The 20,231-nt window shown below is 60.0% G+C and overlaps 2 protein-coding genes across 3 annotated transcripts in view; one reads left to right on the top strand and one right to left on the bottom strand.

Moving 5' to 3' along the window:
* Positions 1-939: 939 nt before the first annotated feature.
* LOC128334378 (B-cadherin-like) lies at positions 940-19,319 on the bottom strand. The gene is made up of 16 exons (XM_053271150.1): positions 19,181-19,319; positions 18,768-18,888; positions 12,811-13,022; positions 11,941-12,087; positions 11,188-11,343; positions 10,873-11,017; positions 9,686-9,861; positions 8,866-8,994; positions 8,298-8,483; positions 7,305-7,549; positions 6,088-6,230; positions 4,663-4,887; positions 3,869-4,084; positions 3,561-3,691; positions 2,784-2,930; positions 940-1,751 (listed from the first exon to the last, which is right to left on the bottom strand). Exons 1-16 carry the CDS (start codon positions 19,238-19,240, stop codon positions 1,542-1,544), a joined length of 2,649 nt encoding a protein of 882 aa, XP_053127125.1. The 5' UTR covers positions 19,241-19,319; the 3' UTR covers positions 940-1,541.
* LOC128334380 (cadherin-1-like) overlaps positions 15,446-20,231 on the top strand; it is a 19,304-nt gene continuing 14,518 nt past the window's right edge. Inside the window, exon 1 of one of the 2 annotated variants that reach the window (XM_053271154.1) lies at positions 15,446-15,589. In XM_053271154.1, the coding sequence (XP_053127129.1) occupies positions 15,587-15,589 (3 nt within the window). In that variant the 5' untranslated portion in view covers positions 15,446-15,586. Of the gene's footprint in view, positions 15,590-19,274; positions 19,408-20,231 lie in introns of those variants that run through there. The other variant, XM_053271152.1, reaches the window with a different exon arrangement.

The following is a 20,231-nucleotide window of genomic DNA, read 5'->3' as shown; positions in this document are numbered from 1 at the left end:
TTTCCTTCTCTTATCTTAGCTTAGGCTTGAGAAAACTGCTTGGCTCCTCTGTTTTGGAGAAAAGTGACCTTGGCTGTTTGGTGTAGGGAAGCTTGTTCTGCGATTTGCAAGAGCTTCCATTAACAGCCACTTTTGGAAGAAGTGGAGAGCTGAGGAAGCACGGTGCAGCTTAGCTCAGGGGTAGGCAACCTTGGTTCTCCACTGGCTGGTGCACTACAACTCCCATCTTCCGCGGCTACAATCAGTTGTGACTGGGGACAACCAGATTCGTACTGCAACAGCACTGGGAGAGCTGAGGTTGCCTACCTGGGTCTAGCTGAAGCAGGGAGAGAGGAGGGGGCTGCATCCCACATGCTTGGTCAAAGCCCAGAACAGGGGCAGTTTGCTAACTCTGTGGGACTCTCCCAAGCCAGCTCCTCCTTGATGGCTGCTGTGGCAAAGGAAGAGACCTGGATTCCCCAATTAAATCTGGGGGGCTGGTTGGACAGACACCCTTGGCACAAATGATGCAGCCTTCCCCACGCTGGCAAATACCTGTCTTAATACACCACCCCAAACCGTTCAGAGGTGCAAGGAAGGCATTTAACCAGACAGCACATGTGACTGGGGAAGCCACAGAGAGGCTATTTGCATTCCTTAACACCCAGCATCAGAGGGTCCTACAGGGAAAAGTGCAAGCTATCCCAGGCCCCTGCAAGAGCTCCCTGAAGCTCAGGGGAACTGGTAAAAAAAAAAAAAAAGGGCAGAAAACAGGATACTCCAGGACAGTGGCTTTCAGCCCTAGAGGGAATAGCTGGTTTTGAGGGTTAATAGGCAAGCTGGACGTCTCCCACCGGGATCTAGGCCAGCTGCCCGCCCGTTTCCAAGCAAGGGGCACAAGGGAACTCCTCTGGCCAAGCCCCCTAACCTAGGAAGGCCCCGGGAAGAACACAAAAGCAGTTAAAAAAAAAAAACTTTATTAAAACTTTACACCCTGATTGTCCAAACCTTTAAGCGTATCACCAAGTCTATTTTATATCTAGTTTAAAAGAGATCTATCAACACTTAGGATATGCTTATAAAAAGGCAGCAAGGAGTTTGCAGGATGGCTGCTGGCACTTGTGGGGCTGAGCAGGCAGCGGGGCAGGGGGCCCCCCTGACAGGAGGAGGAGTCTGGGTAGGCTCTGACCCACTGCAGCACACACTTCTACACTCCTCCATCCCACCCCCTGCTCAGAACATCCGCCCTTGCCTCTCACTGGAGGCCCCGGAAGGCCCTGCAGTGTTGCTTGTCGGGCGAGAAGACCCTCCCTCCCAGAGGCACGTCCTTGGAGCCAGGATGCGAGATGTGAAATGCAGGACCGGAGCCTCCTCCCAAGTCAGCTCCTGAATCACAGTCCCGGAACGGCTTGTGCCCCCTGGGACCCAAGGAGGAGTCGCCGCCGTCTTTCAGCCGGGCACACAAGCAGCGATGCAAAGGGTCTTGCTGGAAAGGGGCCCCCTCTGCTTGGGAAGACCCCGCCCCGCCCGCTGCAGGGGTGAAGCCAGCCAGGCTTGCCGCCTTAGTCCTCCACGCCGTCCCCATACATGTCCGCCAGCTTCTTGAAACGGCTGCCCCACTCGCTCAAGTAGTCGTAGTCCTGGTCCTGGTCGGAGCCGGAGGAGTGCAGGGAGCTGAGCGAGGCCGCCTCGGAGCCACTGCCCTCGTAGTCGAACACCAGCAACGAGTCGTAGGGGGGCGCGGTGGGATCCGTGTCGGCCGCCTTCAAGTTCTAGAGGAGAAAGGAAGACACGGGTCGCTCTCACGCCAGCCTGGAAAGGAGGGGCACGGCAGCTTGGCCAGTGCCGAGAAGGCTGTGGGGCTGGGGCCGGAGCCCAGCGGGAGGGCAGCAGCAGAAGGCCCCAGGCTCACTCTCCAGCCCGGGCCGGGAAAGATTTCTCTGCCGAGAGCCCAGGAGAGCTGCTGCCAGTCAGAGCAGACAGTGCTAAGCTAGAGGGACCAAGCGCCGGACTCAACACGGCAGCTGCGAGGGGACAGGGCCATAGCGCAGCGGCCAGAGTGCATTGCATGCTTTCTGTACAGAAGGTCCCAGGTTGAATCCCTGGCAGCATCTCCTGGTAAGGCTGGGAGAGATCCAAGCCGAAGTGGAGAGTTGGCTGCCGCCACAATGCTGAGCTGGGTGGTCCGAATATTTGACTCTGTAGAAGGTAACTCCCCGATGTACCCTGTGACCCTGTCCTATGCCCCACCATCCCAAGAAAAGTGTCACGGGTGGAAATGAGCGGAAGGGCCCTCTCTGTTGCAGCACCCAGCCTGTGGAACTCCCCACCCCAGGAGGCCCATCTGACCCTTCCACTGGTTGGCAAACCCAGTCATTTCCCGACATGCCTTCAAGTGCAATGAGAGATTAAGTGCTGCTGAATATCGGACTCAGCGTGGCTGATTTTTACTTGGTTTAACTCTCTTTGCTGTGTCTTCGATTTCTATGCTGCTTTGAAGGTGGTCGAAGAGCAGCAGTTTAGAGTCTTTTAAAGCGGAAACACTGCTGTCTTGGTTGCTCTTGGGCCTGCTGCTGTCCTTGGGATTCCCCAGGCCTGGCGCAGAGGCAGCTCCAGCGCCACTGCCCAGAGCGGGGCCCGCCTCCTGGCCCCACAGACCTCCTCCTGCCCTGGCGGCTTTGTGCCTGCGGAGTTGCTGCAGGAGGCAGAAATCCCGGGCATCTGGGCTGGGAGGACCCCACCCCGTGGCTGGCCTGGGGAACTGCTGGCCTCACTGGCGCTGCCTCCTCTCCCTCCAGCCTCACCTCGTGGATGAAGTTGCCGATTTCGTCGGGGTTGGCCGGGCGCGGGCGGTACTGCGGAGCCGGCAGGATGGTGGGCACCACGTCGTTCCGGAGCACGACTTCCGGACGGGCATCCAGGCCTCTGTGCAGCTGGCTGAGGTCATAGTCCTTGGAGGGGAGAGAGGGGAGCTGTTACGGGGCCCAGACTTCGACCGCGGGGAAGGCAGCAAGGTGGCCGCGGCACGGGGGCAGCAGGCTAGTCTGGCAGGGCAAGAGGTGCCGAGAAGGTGACACAGGAAGAGAACTCTGGGTTCTAGAGCCGTCTGGCTGGCAGAGTCCTTTTTGTGGGGAGGGGGCTCCGGGATGCGCCAGGGAGGACTACTAGCCACTCTGCACCAAGGCAGTGCCCTAAGTTCATCTCCCAGCCCCTCCCCAGGAGTTTAACCGTATGCCTCTCCTCTTGCTGTTTTGCCACCGATTTTGGACAGTCTGATGTTGTCTTGAAGGAACCGTGGATAGGAGACCGAAGGGGATGGCTTCACGGAGCCTCCATGCTCAGAGGCAGTCTACCACAGAATGCCCACTGCTGGGGAGCAACAGCCGGCTTGGGCTATCGCCTTCTTGTGGGCTTCTAAGGAGCATCTACAAACAGGACGCTGACCTAGATGGACCTTGGGTCCGATCCAGCAGGGCTCTTTGGATGGAAGAGGAGACCCCTCCCTGAAGCCAACAGGTCGCTCAGGAGGCCTGGGTGGTCTTACCGCCCCCTCCCTTGGATCGAGGCCAGCAGGCACCCACCTGGTCTTCCTCGCCCCCTCCCTCTTCCCCATAGTAGAAGATGTTGTCCCGCGTGTCTTCCTCGGGAAGCAGCAACGGCTCCTTCACCACCTTCCTCCTCCGCACAAAGAGCAGCAGCAGCAGCAGCAGAACTGGAAGAGAGGAGGAGACCCAGCGCACACCTGAGTGGGCATTTTTGCACCCCTGTGAGACAGCAGACAGCCCCCCCTCTCCCCAGGGCAAGGCATTAGCCCAGTCTGCCCCCCCACCCCCACCCCATATTTCTGCCCCATTTCCCCCTCTGAGGCTGGAGCCAGCCCAATACTTACTCAGCAGAGCCAAAATAGCCCCCAGGATGGCCAGGATGACGGGGACGCCGACCTCCTTGTACCCCTCTTGGCACTGGACCGCAGGCCCGTCACACACGCACACCTTCGCCTTGAGGACCGTCAGCTGGCCCTTGCCCTGGCTGTCATAGAGCTGGAGGTAGACGTCATAGGTCTCTTGCTTCAAGGGCTTCAGCAGCGTTAAGATGGCCGTTTCGCCTGCAAAAGTACCACCACCAGTGTGTGTGAGAGTGTGAGTGTGAGAGAGAGAGAGAGAGAGAGAGAGCGCGAGAGAGCACAAGCCCCAACTGTGGGTCTGCCAACACTTTAATGGCTTGGAGAACAGCCCTCAAATGTTCACAACATTATGGAAAGATGTGTGGGAAGCATGTGGGGGAAGAGAGGTCCACACATTCGTTTGCTTGCTGGGAGTCAGGACTGCACTCTGGAGTTACATCCCCAAAGTTCCAGGAAGCAGGTCAGGGCGGGAGAGTGCTGGCCAGTGGTCAGGAAGATGACCGGAGGCTGGAGGTGTGTGTGCCCCCAGGGTAGTAGTCGTCTTGGAGCTGGCTAGCCAGCGTCTTCCTCCCCTGCCTTCTGAAGCAGCGGGAAGGGAAGCACCTTCTTACTCCTGCCCATGGCGGTGGTCAACTCGAGGGCCTCCTGATGCCGGGATCTGTTGGCCAAACAGCTGGGGAGCCCCAGAGGTTGCTCCTCCCACCCCTGTCCCCAGCTAGCAGGCACAAGAGGGGACTCTGGCTCAGGCGGGGAGGGGGCCAGGGCCTCTCCGGCCTCACCTTGGTCATCCATCTCCACGGCCCAGTTTTCGTCAGAGTTGTGAACGAGCTCCGCGCGGAAGGGAGAGGTGTTGGGGGGCAGGTCTCTGTCGATGATCCGCAGCAACTGGGGCGCTGGGTTGCTGTTGCAGACCAGGATCTCCCGCTGGTCAGGCTCGGGGCCCTCGTCGTTCACATCCAGCAGGGTCAGCAGGAGGGTGCCCGTCCCAGTAGCTGGGGGGGTTCCTGTGTTGGAGGAGAGAAAGAGCAGCTTCAGGAGCTGAGCAGGACTGCCGAGGGGAGCCGAGCAGGGACAGGCAATCGCTCTCATCCTGCATCCACTCTTCTGCCAGGGATTCGAGAATGCATTCCCCCCCCAGGGGTATTTGCATTCCAGATGTTGGACTACAACCCCCATCATCCCCAGCCCAAAGGCCATTGAGGCTAGGGGTGTGGGAGCTGTCGCCCAGCAGTGTCAGGGGATGCCAAGTTGGCGAACCCCTGCATTTATTTTAACGTTTACAAGGTTTCTAGTCCATAAGGTTGCAGAGGCAGGCCTGCAGAGAGGCAACATTGCCTACCTGCGTTCCAGCCCCCAAACAAACCAGGGTGTGCCCCACACATCTACATCCCTTCCCCTTGTGGCCTCCAGTAGCCCCTCCCCATCCCCAAGACTGCCCACCTCTTGACCAAAACCCAAAGCGCCCAGAAATGACCAGGTACAGGGAGTTCAGAATGAGGGCAGGCACAAGATACTCGGGCTCGTGTGCCATCTGCTTGGATTCGAGAGCATGCTGCATGTCATCTTTACTCCCCCAGTGAAATGCACTCAAAACATGGCGATTAATGCACAGACGGCTGTGGCTTCGCTATCCCGCCTGCCTTGGCTGTCTGACAAGCATTAAGTGCTGTTGCTCAAGATGCACCACAGGGTTGAAACTGCCTCCAATCGGTGCCTCTTTTCCATATTCATTTGGCTTATTAGCCTACTTCGTAGCACAGAATCTGGGACTTGTGCAGTGCTGGAGGAGAGAGAGAGAGTGTGTGTGTGTGTCCTTGTGCAGGGCCCCACAAGTGTGAGCATGCAGAGTTCTTCCTGAGCAGCACATCAGTGGGGGGGGGGCAGATAATGTGCACGTGAAGCCCCCACTTTTGCCAACAGTGTCTCACTCGATGCAGGGAGCTGTCAGGGCCCCCTGAATCAGCCACACTCCTCTCCTCCCTCCCCCAGCTTCCCAACCAGATAGCTCTGTGATGTGGTTGCTCATGACAGCCCATGCGGGGGGGGGGGAGCGCAGCTCTTGGGCCATGTGCCCCTCACATGGGCAGCCTTCGTCAGCCTGTAGCTCAAGCCAACAAAGAGGCTTTTGATCCCACGGCCCCCCTGCAACGGGACCGCAACCAGACTCCTCTCTTCTGCCCCGTTCCCAGCCGTGCAGCCATTACCATCGTCCACGGCCAAGAAGATCGCCATGTAGGTGTTGTTCTTGACCAAGTGGGACTCCCGGTCCAAGGGGCTCTTGGCAGTGATGATGCCATTCTCAGGGTGGATGTGGAGCCAGTTGGCCGGGCCGTTCCCCATGAAGTACCTGGGGGCAAGAGGAAGGCAGAGACACTTAATTCCTGGCAACATGCTAGGAGGTCCCAAGGCAGAAGCCAGCAGAAGCTCACTAGAGCACAGATCAAGGGCAGACAAAATGTGGTACAGGCCGCCCACAACTAAGTATGGTATAGCCATCCCACAACTCTATCAATGCAGGTGGAGCAACTGGTAGATTGCCTGCAAAAGGTTAGCGAGTGGAGGATCAGGTTCTGTGCCCAGGGGCTTTACCTTTCCAGGTGTGCCCCTGTTTTCCTAGGATTTTGGCAGCACCAGAAGATGAAAGGGCTTTGCAAAAGCACTTTGGAGGTAGCCCATCTTCCTGATGGGACCAGAAGCACTCGGATGCTTCTGAAAACCCACAGGGTGTGGGGAGCAGAAGAGATCCCACCACTTTCAGAGGCTGCCTGTCCTACCTGCTGGTCTGCTTTTGGTCTAGGCCACCTTGGAGCAACAATTTGGGCTTCTAAGTCCTGGCTTTTGGTCCTGTCCTCCGTGGGAAATGGAGGACAGGACACTTGATATCCATTTCCCATTATCAGGGATGGGACTCCAACAAGGATGCAGCTGATCTGGCCCATACCCTCTTCTCCTGGCCAGGTACTCCTCCTGCTTTGACATTTCAGAAGAGGCTGCTTGCTGCCTTGACCCCAAAGGGGAGGGAGCAAGCAGTCTCTTCTTTGACCAGCTTCCGTTGATCAGGAAGTCCACAGGCTTGCTATGAAACCCGAGAGCCAGAGGACTCCAGTCTCCTGTTCTGTGAAGCTCGCATTTTCCAGCACTGCCCTAAGCCGGTCCATTCAAGGAGGGATCGTTTTACCTTCCCTGCCTGGCCAACCCCTCCCTCCAAAGCATCCAGGTTTCCACTCACTCCCATGCAGCACAGAGCCATGAAGGGAAAGCGGCACAGCCAGCCAGTTCCGGGAAGGCGGGGAGTGCTTGGCCACCCTCGAGCCCAGCTCCAGAGGGCACACAGGGCCCCGCTCCGTCCACCTTGCACTGAACCAGCATTGCCTGCCTGTCACCATCTGCCCCCTCCCTGCCCAGCAGAGGAATGCCTTACTTGATTTTCTGGGACTGCATCTTGTCTGGGTCCTGGGCCGTATACGAGGCAACCTTCTGCCCGACCGGGATGTCCTCCGAGACCTCTGCTCTCCGGACGGCAGGGTCAAAGATGGGCGCCTCGTTCACGTCCTGCACATTGACCGTCACAGTGGCTGTGGCAGTCGGGAGCTTCACCACAAAGGGGGCCTCGTTGACCACTGCGACCTGCAGCACAAACTGCTTCCGGGCTTCAAAGTCCAAGCCCTAAATCAAGGGTGAAGAGAGAGGAAGGAAAGCATCAGACAGCTGAGACGGGCAGTGCTGTGGCTGCACCCAAGGAGACAGTTGGGGCCCTTGTCCATGGGGCGAGACTGTGGCTGCCACCACCCTCCTCATTTATCAGAGCGGAGGGCATTTGCTCCTCTTCCCGGGGGTGGGTCACTCCTCGGGAAGGCTTTTAGGCAGGACTGCCCTGCTGCAGGACACATTGCAAGCACCTCGCAGGTCTGCTCCGGCTCCCTCAGCAGCCTTAGGATTGGCGCTGTCAAACAGCCCAAGTCTCTAGTCCTCATGACGGATTAAATGTCTACCAAAGGCTTTGAAAATGTTTTCCTAATCAATCCAGAGACAGCACTCCAGCCCGATCTCCAGCCAGTAAGGGGCATTGAGGGAGCTGTAGCCAACAACATCTGGGGATCCCTGCTCCAGGGGACATGCCCCCTCTATCCCCACTTGGCACATCCCTGGCACCCCAGTGCTCTGCAAGCTGCCTGCTCACCACCCCGGCGGTCCTTCCTCAGATGCCAAGTTGCCCAGTTAGCCAGTTAGGGCAAGCTGAGCAAGGCCAGCAAGCACATCCTGGTTTCTCTCTTCCAGTTTATTCTCACTCTGCAACTCCTGCTTTCTAAGCTTGGGTGTTTGGAGCCAAGTCGCTATGCCGGCCCAGCCCAACCTGGCAGCTCTCTCTCTCTCTCTCACACGCAGACACCCAGAACAGGAGCCCAACATGCACCTTTGCCGTTCTCAGGATGCCGTCGTTGCTCTCGGGGTCCGTCGTCACGGTGAAGAAGCCTCCCTCGTTGCCTTGGATGATGGTGTACACAGCACGCCACGCAGGAGAGTTGACCTCGTCCTTGTCCGTCACTGCCAGCCTGGCCACCTCCCAGCCCACTTCGTTCTCCGGCACCTCTGCTGCGTACTGAGAGAAAGACGGCCACCCAGTTACCCCCCGGGAGAGGAATCTCCTCCTCCTCGGAAGGTGCTGCAGTCTGAGCCTGGGGCCATCGCTCAGCAAGAGCGCCCTGGTTTTGCTTGCAGAAGGGCCCAGGTTCTGTCGCTAGCAGCATCTCCAGGTAGGGCTGGGAAGGTCTCCTAACTGAAAGAGCCGCTGCCGGTCCATGTAGGCGACCCTGAGCCAGAGGGACCAAGGGCCCGGCTACCAGCCTGCTCACTGGGCCTAGACAGCGCAGCCATGCTAGTTGCCCTGTCTGCAAGCACCCGCGGGGGACCCTGGGCATCTGCAGAGCCCGCCGGCCTCCAGGCAGTCCCGTCAGCAGAGACTCAGAAGGCAGAGCTGTTACCGTTTGATCTCTGAACTCCGGTGCATTGTCATTTGCATCTGCAATTTCGATCACAGCGGAGGCCGTGTTGGTGAGCCCTTCGCCGTCCAAGTCGGCTGCCTGCAGGAGGAGCGTGTATTCCCGCACTCTCTGGAAGAGAAGGGGGCCCAGTCAACACTGAGGAGGGAGGGAGGGAGGGAGGGGCAGGCACAACGCCAACGAGTACCTAGAAGCCGGTCGAGCCCCCTCAGGCTGGGCTGCGCTCACAGACAAAGCCCACCACTCGCATGACCCAGGTCTGTGCCACGTGAGCAGCCTCCTCGAGCCCGGAGAGGATTCCTGTCCCTCCCCCTGGATTTTTTTGTCCAAGCTGGGAGTAGCAAAGCAGACACAGCCTAGAGGAGCCACAAGCCAAGTCAAGGTCTCAACATGCCCCCGGAAGACTCAACATCCAGCAGTTCTAAGAGAAACGTCTCAGACCTGAGCAGGAGCACCACAGAGGCTGCCTTCCGCTGCCGTTGGGACAACTTTCGCCCCATCCAGACATTATGTTGTACGTGGGTACAGGTGTCTGTACAGTGTGTGTGTGTGTGTGTGTGTGTGTGTGTGTGTGTGTGTGTGTGAGAATGACTGGGCCTATGTTCATTTTTAAAAGTAAACTCAGCTACAGGCCCCTGGAATGCATGCGCTCAACCCAACGTGCAAGGAACGGTGCCTGTGCAAGGGTGGCATGGCATGTACGTACATGCGCGTGCTGCCTCTCTCCGCCTGCACGGTGTCGCCCGCTGCACAAGCCAGGGAGGCAGCGGTCCCCTCCCCGCCTGCCCGCCCATCCACCCACCTCTCGGTCCAGCCCACTGGCGATCACACTGATGGCTCCCGTGGCTCTGTTGATGGCAAACATCTGCTTGTGGGGCTCCTCTGGCTTCTGGCTCAGGATGGAGTAGGCAATGACTCCGTTGTAGCTCTCAATGGCGTCATCGGCATCCGTGGCAGTGACCTGCATCACAGAGGCCCCTGTGGGGGGAGCACAAGACGGGCAGCAACCCTCGGTTCATCTTGCTCAGATTGCTAGGAAGGGGACCCACCGCCCAGGAAGCCTTCGTACTCAAGAGACACACAGAGCGGGGGGGGGGGTTGGAAGTGTCCGGGGAGGGGGGGGCAAGGAGAACGCGGGTGCCTCTTGAATGGAACAGGGCAGCTCCTCTCCCGGGCAGAAAGATCACAACCTCACAGTGGATCTAGAAAAGGGAAACACATCCATTCTCTTTGCACCCTAATAGGGTAGTTAAGCCACACCAAGTGAGCGCAGCCAGGAGCAACATCCTAGCGAGGCTGCATGGTGGGCATGGAGCCCTAGCGCCCTGGGAGAGCACCAACATGCTTGCCTGCAGAAGGCCCCAGGTTCAATCCCTGGCAGCGTCTCCAGGTAGGGCTGGGAGAGACTCCTGCCTGGAACCAGATGGATGGTCTGACTCTGCACAAGGCAGCTTCCCGTGTGCTGCTTCAAGGCCACTTGAACCGAAGAACAGCCCTGCTGGATCAGGCCCAAGAAGGCCCATCTAGTCTGGCACCCTGTTTCTCACAGTGGCCCACTTGATGTTGCTGGAAGCCCACAGGCAGGAGTTGAAAGGGGCCTGCCCTCCCTCCTGCTGGGACTCCCCTGCAACTGGGACTCAGAGGCATCCTGCCTTGGAGGCTGGAGGGGGCCTATAGCCCCCCCGACTAGTAGCCCTTGATCGACCTCTCCTCCAAACCCCTCTTCAAGCCATCCAGTTTGTTGGCTGTCACCACATCTTGTGGCAGAGAATTCCACAAGTGGATTATGCGTTGTGTGAAAAAGTACCTCCGTTGGCTGGTCCTACATTTTCTGGCAGTCCATTTCATGGGATGACCCCCTGGTTCTAGTATTATGTGAGAGGAAGAAGACTCTCTCTCTCCCCCTCTCAATCCGCTTCCTCCACACCATGCATGATTTGATAGACCTCTCTAAGAGCTGCCTCCAGCCCCAGCTCCAGCCCTCCTTACCAGGTGTGGCTCCTTCCTGGACAGACCCTCGGAAGACCTCCTGGATGAACTGAGGCTTGTTGTCATTCTGGTCTGTGACGGTGACGATGATCTCCATCGGTTCCTCCACCGGCTGCCCATTCTCAGACACAGCATGTGAGAGCAGCTACAGGGAAGAGGCACCACATTTCAAGGGTTTGTGTGCTGCTAAGGCTCTCCTTCCCTGGGAGGAAGTTCTCTCCTGCGGCTCAGACCCAGCCGGGAAGCCAACGCAGAAGAGCTGCTGAGAGCCTTCGCTCCAAGGCCGGAGAGAGACCCGAGCCAGAGATCACTCACATGGTACTTGTCCTTCTCCTCTCTGTCCAGTGGCCTGGTCACTTTCATCCAGCCCGTCTCTTTCTCAATGGTGAAGACGCCTTCTGGAGGGGTGTCTGCCCCCTGACCAGTGATGCTGTAGAAGATCTTGGCGGTTCTATCCCTGTTGGATTTGATCTGAGGAAGGGAAACAAGGCAACAGGCGGAACAGAGGACCCTTGGTCCACCTAGCTCAGGGCTGTCTACCCAGACTGGCAGCAGCTTCTCCAAGGTTGCAGGCAGGAGTCTCTCTCAGCCCTCTCTTGGAGATGCTGCCAGGGAAGGAACTTGGAACCGAGATGCTCTTCCCAGGGCGGCTCCATCCCAAGGGGAAGTCTCCCATTCAAATGCAAACCAGAGCAGACTCTGCTTAGCAAAGGGGACAAGTCATGCTTGCTACCACAAAACCAGCTCTTCTTCTGTTGGAAAGGTGGTATCGGCTGTGTTTTTCGGGGGCTTGCCGGCTCCCTTCTCTCCCCTCCGCCACCCGCATCCCCTCTGTAGTCATGGAGCAAATCCCCACCAGCTACAACTTTTGCAGGTAGCTTCTAGCCCAGGGTACGCAACTTCGGCTTTCCAGCTGCGGCTGAACTACAACTCCCACCATCCCCAGCCACGATACATGCAAAGTGGTCTCTGCAGGGTCACTTGCTCTTGCAAAGACCTGGAAGCACCAAGACCTCGGCACAAGCAGTGCTTCCTGGACCACCCCAGGATTCAGGGAGTCCTCCATACCTGAACAAGGTTCTTGGGGAAGGGGCCCCTCTCGTTCTCAGGAACTTGGATGGGAGGGATCACCCAGTCCCGCTTCTGCCTCTTCAAGCCCGGTTTGGCCAGTGGGAACTGTAGTACCTGGCCTTGGCTGGCCAGATCCGAAGGCTCCTGCAGGAAGGAGACCCCCATCCCCGCAAGAGTTTAGAATTCTTTGCACGGACAAGCAGACTAGCAGGGCGGAGGAAGACCAGCAGATCTCCTCCTCCAACACTGCAACCGGCTCCCGTGTGCTGTTCATCATCACGCTGCCAAGACCCGTCAGGGCAAGAGGCACAGTCACTGTTCTCTGGCTCACAGCTAAGCCTCCACACTCTGGCTCGAGCCACGAGCCCCCCTTAGGAAGGCAGGAAGCTGCCTTCTACCGAGTCAGACGCTTTGCCCCTCCAGCTCAGTCCTGTCCACACAGACTGGCAGCAGCTTCGCCAAGGTCTCTGGCAGGGGATGGAGCCTGGGGCCCCCTGCATGCCCGGCAGGGGTTCTGCCCCTGAGCTGCGGCCCCCTCCCCTTCCGAACCAAGGATGGAAAGCCCCACCCACCGGGGCCCTCTTGGTCCCTGCCAGCCCGCGGCCAGACGGCCAAGCCAGGGCCTCAGAACCCGGGTCGCCCTCGGCAGGCAGCTCTAGAACATCCCGGCAGCAGGGGGGCCGCCCAGGCGCAAAGGCTGGGGAAGCCAGAGCGATGTCTGCCGCGGGGAAAGTCTCTCCCCTGGTGGCCAAGGGAGCCCCTCCCCAGAGAGGCCGCTTCTCCCGGCCCAGGAGCGCCGTTTCCAGCACGACGGCCGACCGAGGCACAAAGGTTGCCATGGCGCCTGCCAGCCGCTGGGCACATTACCTGGGAGCCAGCCGGGCAACTGTTGCGCACCGTCACCAAGGCGGAGGACTGGGTGCCCGCCGAGTCCCAGGCGTGCACGGCGAAGGTCCTCTCCGGCCCCTGCAGCCGCGTGTGGCGCCTCACCTGGACCGCCCCATCGGCCAGCACCCGGAAGCTGGCATCCTCCGTGCCGAACTGGGCCAGCTGCTGTCCTGAGCAGTCTGCAAACTGAACTGGGGGCGGGGGGGCAGAGCAAGGAGAGAGACAGCGGCGTGAGGCAAGGGCCTGCATCCCCGCCGGGCAGAGAGAACACAAACAAGAGCCAGCTTGGCAGTGCCGGCTATCTTGCTCCAAGGCCACCTGCAGCTCAGAGCTCACTGGCTTGGGGTCGCCTGAGCCGAAGCGGCTCTTATCTGGGCCAGCCAACTCTGACCTCCCTCAGCACATGTGGGAACAAGCAGCCTAACTGAGGGGCAGGAGTCGGAGGCTGGAAGGAGCTGCAGGGACGCAGCCAGCCAGCCAGGGAGCACTTGCGCGCTCTCTCTCCTGCTGAGAGAGCATCTTGCCCGGGGGGCTGGTTTGCCCTTCAGTGGACAGAGGCTCCACGGAGCACTCCAGTTGCTCACACAGCGGCGAAGGGGTGGCAGGCCGGGAGCTTGAAGCACACAGAGAGCAGCCCCAGAAATCCAGGCTTAGTCCAGACTGATTAGGGAGGATCTCAGCTCTGCAAGTGTGGGAAGGGCCCCCTGCCAGGCCTCTGGACGTGCCAGATCAAATCCCACAAGCAGCACCGCGGCCGCCTTCAGTCTGCAGAGGGACCAGGCCTGGGGCTTCCCTCTTTCACAGGACCAGACAGACCACGATGCGAAGTGCTTTCAGAGCAGGGCTCGCCCAGACACACCCAGCGCCGCCCTCCCCCCCCCCCCGCCAAGATCATCGCCTCATCTGGATTTTCCCAGTGCAAGAAGCCCTGCTTTGAACTCCTGCCGCTTAGGACATGGAGGCTCAACAGTGTGGCATACCGATTGCCCAGCCCACACAAGGCATAAAAGGAACGAAATGGGCACCTTGTATGATGTCCAAGAAACAGGGAGGGGAATTCGGGAGGCTTTGGGGATGCCACAGCACCCATCACCACCCCAAAGGCTCAGTGGGTTCCACAAGCAGACCCCTCCCAACCCCAGAACAGATCAGCAGGTTGGAGCAGAGGGGTTTGGGCCACAGCGCAGTGGGAGAGCGTCTGCAAGCTGGCATGCAGAAGGTCCCAGGTTCAATCCGTGGCAGTGTCTCCAGGTGGGGCTGAGAGAGATTCCTGCCTGAAACCTTGGAGAGCTGCTGCCAGTCAGTGTAGACAGTCCTGAGCTGATGGGACCAAGGGTCTGGCTCCATATGAGACAGCTTCCTATTCCCCTTATGTTCCACATTCACGTGTTTTATCCAAGATCCCACGTCTCAGAATGACTCCTGGCTGGTTCCAAAAGACCCAACAAGACCTTGCTGCTAGCTGGGGTGTCTCTGGGATGACAGCCCCACTGATGAGTCCAAGAACCCCCCAGGCATCATTCGAAGCCATTCCGCCCCAGTCCGGGACTGTGGACGTGCCGCAAATGCAGCCCCTGCCCCTGCCCTGCAGGACGCTAACCAGCATTTCTGCCGGAAAGTACAGGCCCTTCCAGCCGCACACCACACATCCAGCACGGAGAGGTTTTGAGGTCAGAGCCAGCTCCACGCTCCGCTCCCCTCACTTAGCGAGCCTTAAGAGCCCATCCCAGCCGCGAGCCATTACTGGAAATCGCTTCCTGCCTCCGGAGGCTTGGCCAGGAGCAGAGAGCAGCCTCCAGATACAACACAAGGCAGCTCCTAATGGATGCCAGCGACAATCTGTGCCCAAGGCAGGCGGAGGGGAACCCGAGTCCCCCGAGACCTCTCAAGAGCATGCAGCAGGGCCGGGAGGGGCCAGGCGCTGGTCTCCAAACCCACTCCAGAGCCTTTTGAGAAAGCCAGTGGAGCAGTGAATCCTGGGCTGGTCACACCTCCGCAGGAAAAACAGCCAAGTTAGCCATTAACCCCCTCTCAAGTTCACTCCGTTCTGGGTGGGTGGGCAGGCCTGTTCCGGCACTCGGGGTCAGGAGAGGGGAGGCCATCGCTTTGCTTTGCTTCCTCTCCGCTGTGGGCAGGCAGGCGGCCACTGGAAAGCACCTTGCCCTGCAAGCCTCAAGGGCAAATAGGGGGCAGGAACCCCCACTGGCACCCCCCCAAGCATGAGCAAAAGGCAGCCCCCCCGTTTGCAGCAGATCACCTGGGAAGGGAGGCTTGCCCCAGAGCTTCACCTCCTCCCCCCCCCTTCAGCACGCCAGGAATTCAAGGCAGCCCCGCTTATCTCAAGGTCCCTCCATTCCAGAGGTCAAGCAGCGCACAGGGCGAGGAGAGCACCCAGGCCTGCTGTGGCTGCAGCAGATCAGAAGCTCCCAACGGGGCTCAGGCAACACCCAGCAAGTTCTGGCCCTGGAGGGAGGGCACAGCCGGGCGCCAACTGGCTCCCCCACTCTGGGCCCACCGAGACTCGAAGACGCTTGCCGTGGGGTCAGATGCTGGCAGCCCATGTTAAAGCAATGGAAATCTCCCAGCCCCCCTAGGAGCGAGCATTGGGTGCAGGACCTGCCAGAGTTAGCGGCACATGAAAAATGGGCCCTCATAGAAGTAAAGACATCGGAGAAATGGCCAGAAACCTGGGACAACTTCCTTGAACTGTTCTTAGAACAGAAACCCCTCTGATCTACCCACACCTACTAGTACAATGGTGAGTAGCTCTTCTCCTCTTCCCTCCCTCCCTCCCCTTCTGCTCGCCTTTCTTTTCTCCTCCCCCAACCAGTGCAGAAAGGGGAGGGGAAGGGAAGGTTGGGTTCTGGCGTGGGGTGGGAACTGGGAAAGATGCTGTAAAATACAAAAGGTCAAAAAACATGAAATAAGAAAAGAAAGATTGAAAAAGCAATGGCAGAGAAAACCGTCACCATTTCAGGCAACCAGTCTCCATTTGCCAAAAAGCTCCGATGCCCACAGTCACGAGAGGAAGAAGACCTTACTTCCAGACTTTGCATCTGCACAAAGCCCACACACAGCAGAATGTGCCCCCCCCCAACACACACACACACACACACACACACACACACTCACTCTGCAGCTGCACTGGCCAAGACACCCTGATCCTGCATTTCAGACACATGTGCAGATCAAAAGTGCACTCTGCACAGGAACAGGAGAGCCCATACCTTCAAAGCTTTCACAGCTTCCTAAGTTCTTTAGGTCTTAATCTCTTGTTTATTTTTAAATTGTCAAGTTGTTTTAAGTTTTTGTATATGTTTTTAACTTGTTTTATGCCCTTGTTAACCGCCCAGAGATGAAAGTTTGGGGTGGTGTACAAATTTGATAAATAAATACACAAAAGCCTGCATGAGCAAGAGGAAGTCCCTCCCCACAGCATCTCTTCCCCATCGCCAATCCAGACTCCTTGGGGTTACGGAGCTTTCCAGCCCCCGTGAATTTCTTCCCCCTTAGAAAAGTCCCAGAGATGGCAATAGCACTGAGCAGCGAAATCACCACAGCAGGATGCCTGGATTTCCCTGGTGCAAGCCTGAAAAGGAGTCTCGGTTTCCCAAAGAATCCAGCAGTCGAGGAGTGCCCCACAGTTTGGGGGGCAGATCCGCTGGAGTCCGGAGTTCTGGGAAAGGGGGACTTTAGAGGCCTCCTCTCCCCACCCCCCGACAATGCAGGGAGTCCCAGTTCAGGCTGCAGGTACACAAACCAACTGTGTTGCCAGGGCTTTAATTGGCGTTGGGCGCCAGCCACGGAGCCCTGCGTACACAGGCTGGATTGGGCCACGGCTGGGTGAACAGGTCACTTGCAGACAGAGATGCTTGCTGAGGGAGGTCGGGCAGATCTGGTGCCAGCCCCGTGACTGAGCACAGCCTTTCCCGGCCTCTCATTCCAGAATCTTTTCTTGGCTGCGGCAGAACAAGCCCCGGCACCGTCCCCAAGTGGTCTGGGGAGAGACCCCTGGCCCGAAGCCCTGGGGAGTCACTGCCAGCCCCCTGCGCCAGCCAGGTGCGCCAAGGGTCTGACTCCGCGGAAGGCCAGCTTGCAAAGCTGCCGGCCCCGAGGCAGGTGGAGAAAGCCTTGTGTCCCCCCCCCCCGGGAGAGCCCAGAGGCCAGGCTGGCCATCCAAGGGGGTGCCAGGAGGGAGACCAGTCACCGGCAGGGAGAGAGTTAAGCAGCTCCCTGCTCCTGGCCAGCGAGGGAGAAAGCAGACAGACAGAGCTCTGTTCCACACACAATGGCCCCGTTTCACAAAACACACAGCTCCGAGGGACATTCGCTGCACTCAGGATGCCGGGCCAAGCGAGCCACGCTGCACTGCCTGGAGTGGTGGTGGTGGGCCCCAGGGAGAAGAGGGGGGACCAGGGGGGCTCTCACACACCGTGGGGACCAGGGGCCTGTTGGCCACGAGAGCCAGCCCCCATCCCTGAAAAGAAGACGACCTTTTCACCCAGCGGGAGGCATGTGGGTGAGGCTGGAGCATGAAAGCGGCCCCACACCCATTCTTGGCATTCCAGATGACCCGTGGGGACGGGCTGGCACAGTGCCTCACCCACATTTAGCAGAAATGCCCCTTAATCCTGACCCTGGCAGAAACGGCAAAGCTGGCTGTCCCCCCACTTCTCTGGACCTGCCCAGTCCTGCTAGGAGAAAGAGTGCAGCAAACTGGGGGGGGGGGGCTTTAAAATGCAACAGGTTGACAGTTAAGCTCAGTTTTTTAGCACCCTAAAACCTCTTGCGGGGAGAACGGTGGGGGGGGGGGGGAGCCAGGCAAGGAGCCGAAGAGCAAGTGTCAGCAAACTCTGTTGTGCTGTGGGGTGGGGATGGGGGGCAGGATCTGAACCCAGGCCATCCCAGAGATGCTCGCCAAGGAAAGCAGAACTGAAGGAGAAAGCGGGCCCAACAGGAGCACTTGGACAGGCCACAAGTGTTGATCTGAGCGCCCAATTGTCTTTAGGTGAAAGAAAGTAGGCCTTTACCCAGGCAGCTGCCATATGCAGAGTCTGACCCTTGGTCCATCTAGCGCAGAGTTACCTGCTCTGACCGGCAGCAGCTTTAGAGGGTTTCAGGCTGGGGGCGGGGCGAGAACCTCGCCCACCCCATTGAACTGGGGACCCTCTGCAGCAAAGCACGTGCTGAGTTCTGGCTCAGCTCCATATAGGGAGCTACCTGTGTAGAAGCCGCCGCCGCCCCCCACCCCGCATCAAGTTGCATCGGAGGCGGAAGTCTCCAAGCGGCCTCCCTCCCTCGGCCTCGGCGGTCCCACCTGGTGGGGGAAGGGAGGGCGCATTCCTGGCGGGGGGAGGGGACGCTGCTGCCTGCCCTGGAGAGCAGGAAGGGCCGGGCGCGCTGGCCCAGCGGGGGTCGCAGCCGGGCCCATCAGCCGCCCCCAGAATTTGCATGGCCAGAAGCGGCTCCGGACAAAAGCAGCCCCGCAGGCCAGGCGGCAGCCGCGCCCACTGGAGCAGGGAGGGCGCCCCGCGGCCACGGGCGAGGGGCCCTCCCCAGCAACGGGGCGGCGGCAGCCGGGAAAGCAGCTCTGTAGGCGGCATAAGCCCCTTTAATCTGTCTCGCGGACGGTCAGTGGAGCCGATGGGCCGGCCAGGCGTCGGGGAAGAGCGCCGCCCCCCACCCACCCACCCCCCTCGTCCTCCATCGGCACCCCGGCCAGAGGGAAGCGAGCCTGGGGAGGGACCTTCAGCAGGAGCTCCCGGGGGAGAAGAGGAAGAAGGCAAAAGCCCAGCCCGAGGCGGCGTCGGGCTGCATTCCCCGAAGGGACAGACAGAGTCACCCAGACGCCGCGGGAGAGGCTCGCTCCAGAGGCACCCGGCGCCCCAACGACCGCCCCCCCCCCGCCGCCGCCCTTTGCGACCACCTGCATCTACCTTGGCCCAGCATTTGGCCCCGAGGCAGGTCTCCGTCCGACACGGCGAAGATGAAGCGCTCCGAGGTGAAGCCCGCAGGGCAGGGGGGCGCTGCGGCTGGACCCCCTCGAAGAGCGCCCACCTGCAAAGGGAGGCCGGGAGTCAGGCCCCTGTAAGCCCCCGCCCCGCACACCTCCGTCCGGAAGCCCCGTGAGCGGCGACCCTCCGCCCCGGGGCGCGCAAGCCAGCGGCATCAGGCACCACGCCAGTCCTGGGAGCCAAGTGCGGGGCAGGGGGAGAGGAGCGCGCGCCCCTGCCCGGGGAGGGAGGGAACCCAGCCGGACCCCCGTCGGCTCCGGAGTGCGCCCTCCCCGCCGTGGTCGCGGTGGGTGCTGGCAGGAAGGACGCCCTTTCTCCCCTCCGCGGGCGCTTACTTGGAGCAGGAGGAAGAAGCAGCGCCCGAGCAGGCGGAATCGGCTCCGCTGCGGACCCATCGCCACCGTCGGAGGCAAGCGAGGCCGGGCGAGCGGTCAGCGGTGTTCTGCTCCTCCTCGCGGCGCTGCTCCACAGGGCTGGAGATGCTGGAGGACTCCGCCTCGCCTCGCCTGCTATGCCGGCCCCGCCCGCCCCGTCGGACGCCTTAAAAGCCGCCGCGCTCCAGGTGAGCCTCCGGCGGGCGGGGCTCCCCGTCGCCCCCGCCCCGGCCGCGCCCCCCTCCCTTCCCCGGAGCGCGATTACGCAGCAACTCCTGCAGTGGGGAGGTCCCCCGCCCCCCGTGTGTGGGGCTCCCTCGCTGCCCCCCACGGGACGCGCCTCCGAATTTCTCCGATAGCGCTTTGGAAACGCCTCGTAGTGGCCCACTCAGTCCCGGCTGTGCCAAGCTAAGGCGCCGAGGGGGGGGAGGTGTCATCGCCACGGCGCGGGGGTCAGGGGGAGGGATCTTGATGGAGGCGGGGGCTGAAGTCTTCTCCCACGAGGAGCCTCCCCCCCACCGTGGCCCCCTCCCTGCCGGCTGCACAAGCCAACATGAGCTTTCGGGGTGGGGGCTTTTCAGGAGTCTCCTTGGAGGGGGCACCAACAAAGAAGCGCCGGTCCTGGGGTCTTCCCAGGCCCCGATTCCTGGCACGTGGGCGGAACTGGGTGTGCGTGTGTGCAGTTTGGGGCCTGAACCATTGGGGGTGAGATTGGAGGGACAGAAACGACCCCAGAATTTGCTGGGGGGAGGAACCCTGAGTGTTGTAAATGGGGGGGGGACTGGAGCCTGCCCAAAGTTGCACCCTCCAGTAGCGGCTGGTCCTAAGGAGCCAGGGGGGAGCCAGAGGAGGTGCCTGGGCTTGCTCCTCTCTCCTGCCCAGCCTGAGAGCCCTGCTGCCTGTAAGTCGGCCATTCATCAGGTAGAGCTGCATGCTCAGCTCTACCCGAGGAATGGCCAGCCTGCAGAGCAGGCAGCATGACTTGTCCCCTTAGCTAAGCAGGGTCCACCCT

Source organism: Hemicordylus capensis, chromosome 9, assembly GCF_027244095.1.
Source record: "Hemicordylus capensis ecotype Gifberg chromosome 9, rHemCap1.1.pri, whole genome shotgun sequence".
In the NCBI taxonomy this organism is placed as follows: domain Eukaryota; kingdom Metazoa; phylum Chordata; class Lepidosauria; order Squamata; family Cordylidae; genus Hemicordylus; species Hemicordylus capensis.
This window is presented reverse-complemented; position numbering and strand designations above follow the sequence as displayed.

Coding starts and splice junctions, on each gene's coding strand:
- LOC128334378 (XM_053271150.1), bottom strand. CDS start 19,240: ATGGGTCCGCAGCGGAGCCGATTCCGCCTGCTCGGGCGCTGCTTCTTC. Junction 13,023..18,767: donor GGGCCAAATGCTGGGCCAAG/GTAGATGCAGGT, acceptor CCCCGCCCCCAG/TTCAGTTTGCAGACTGCTCA. Junction 8,484..8,865: donor CGGAGTTCAGAGATCAAACG/GTAACAGCTCTG, acceptor TCTTTCTCTCAG/TACGCAGCAGAGGTGCCGGA.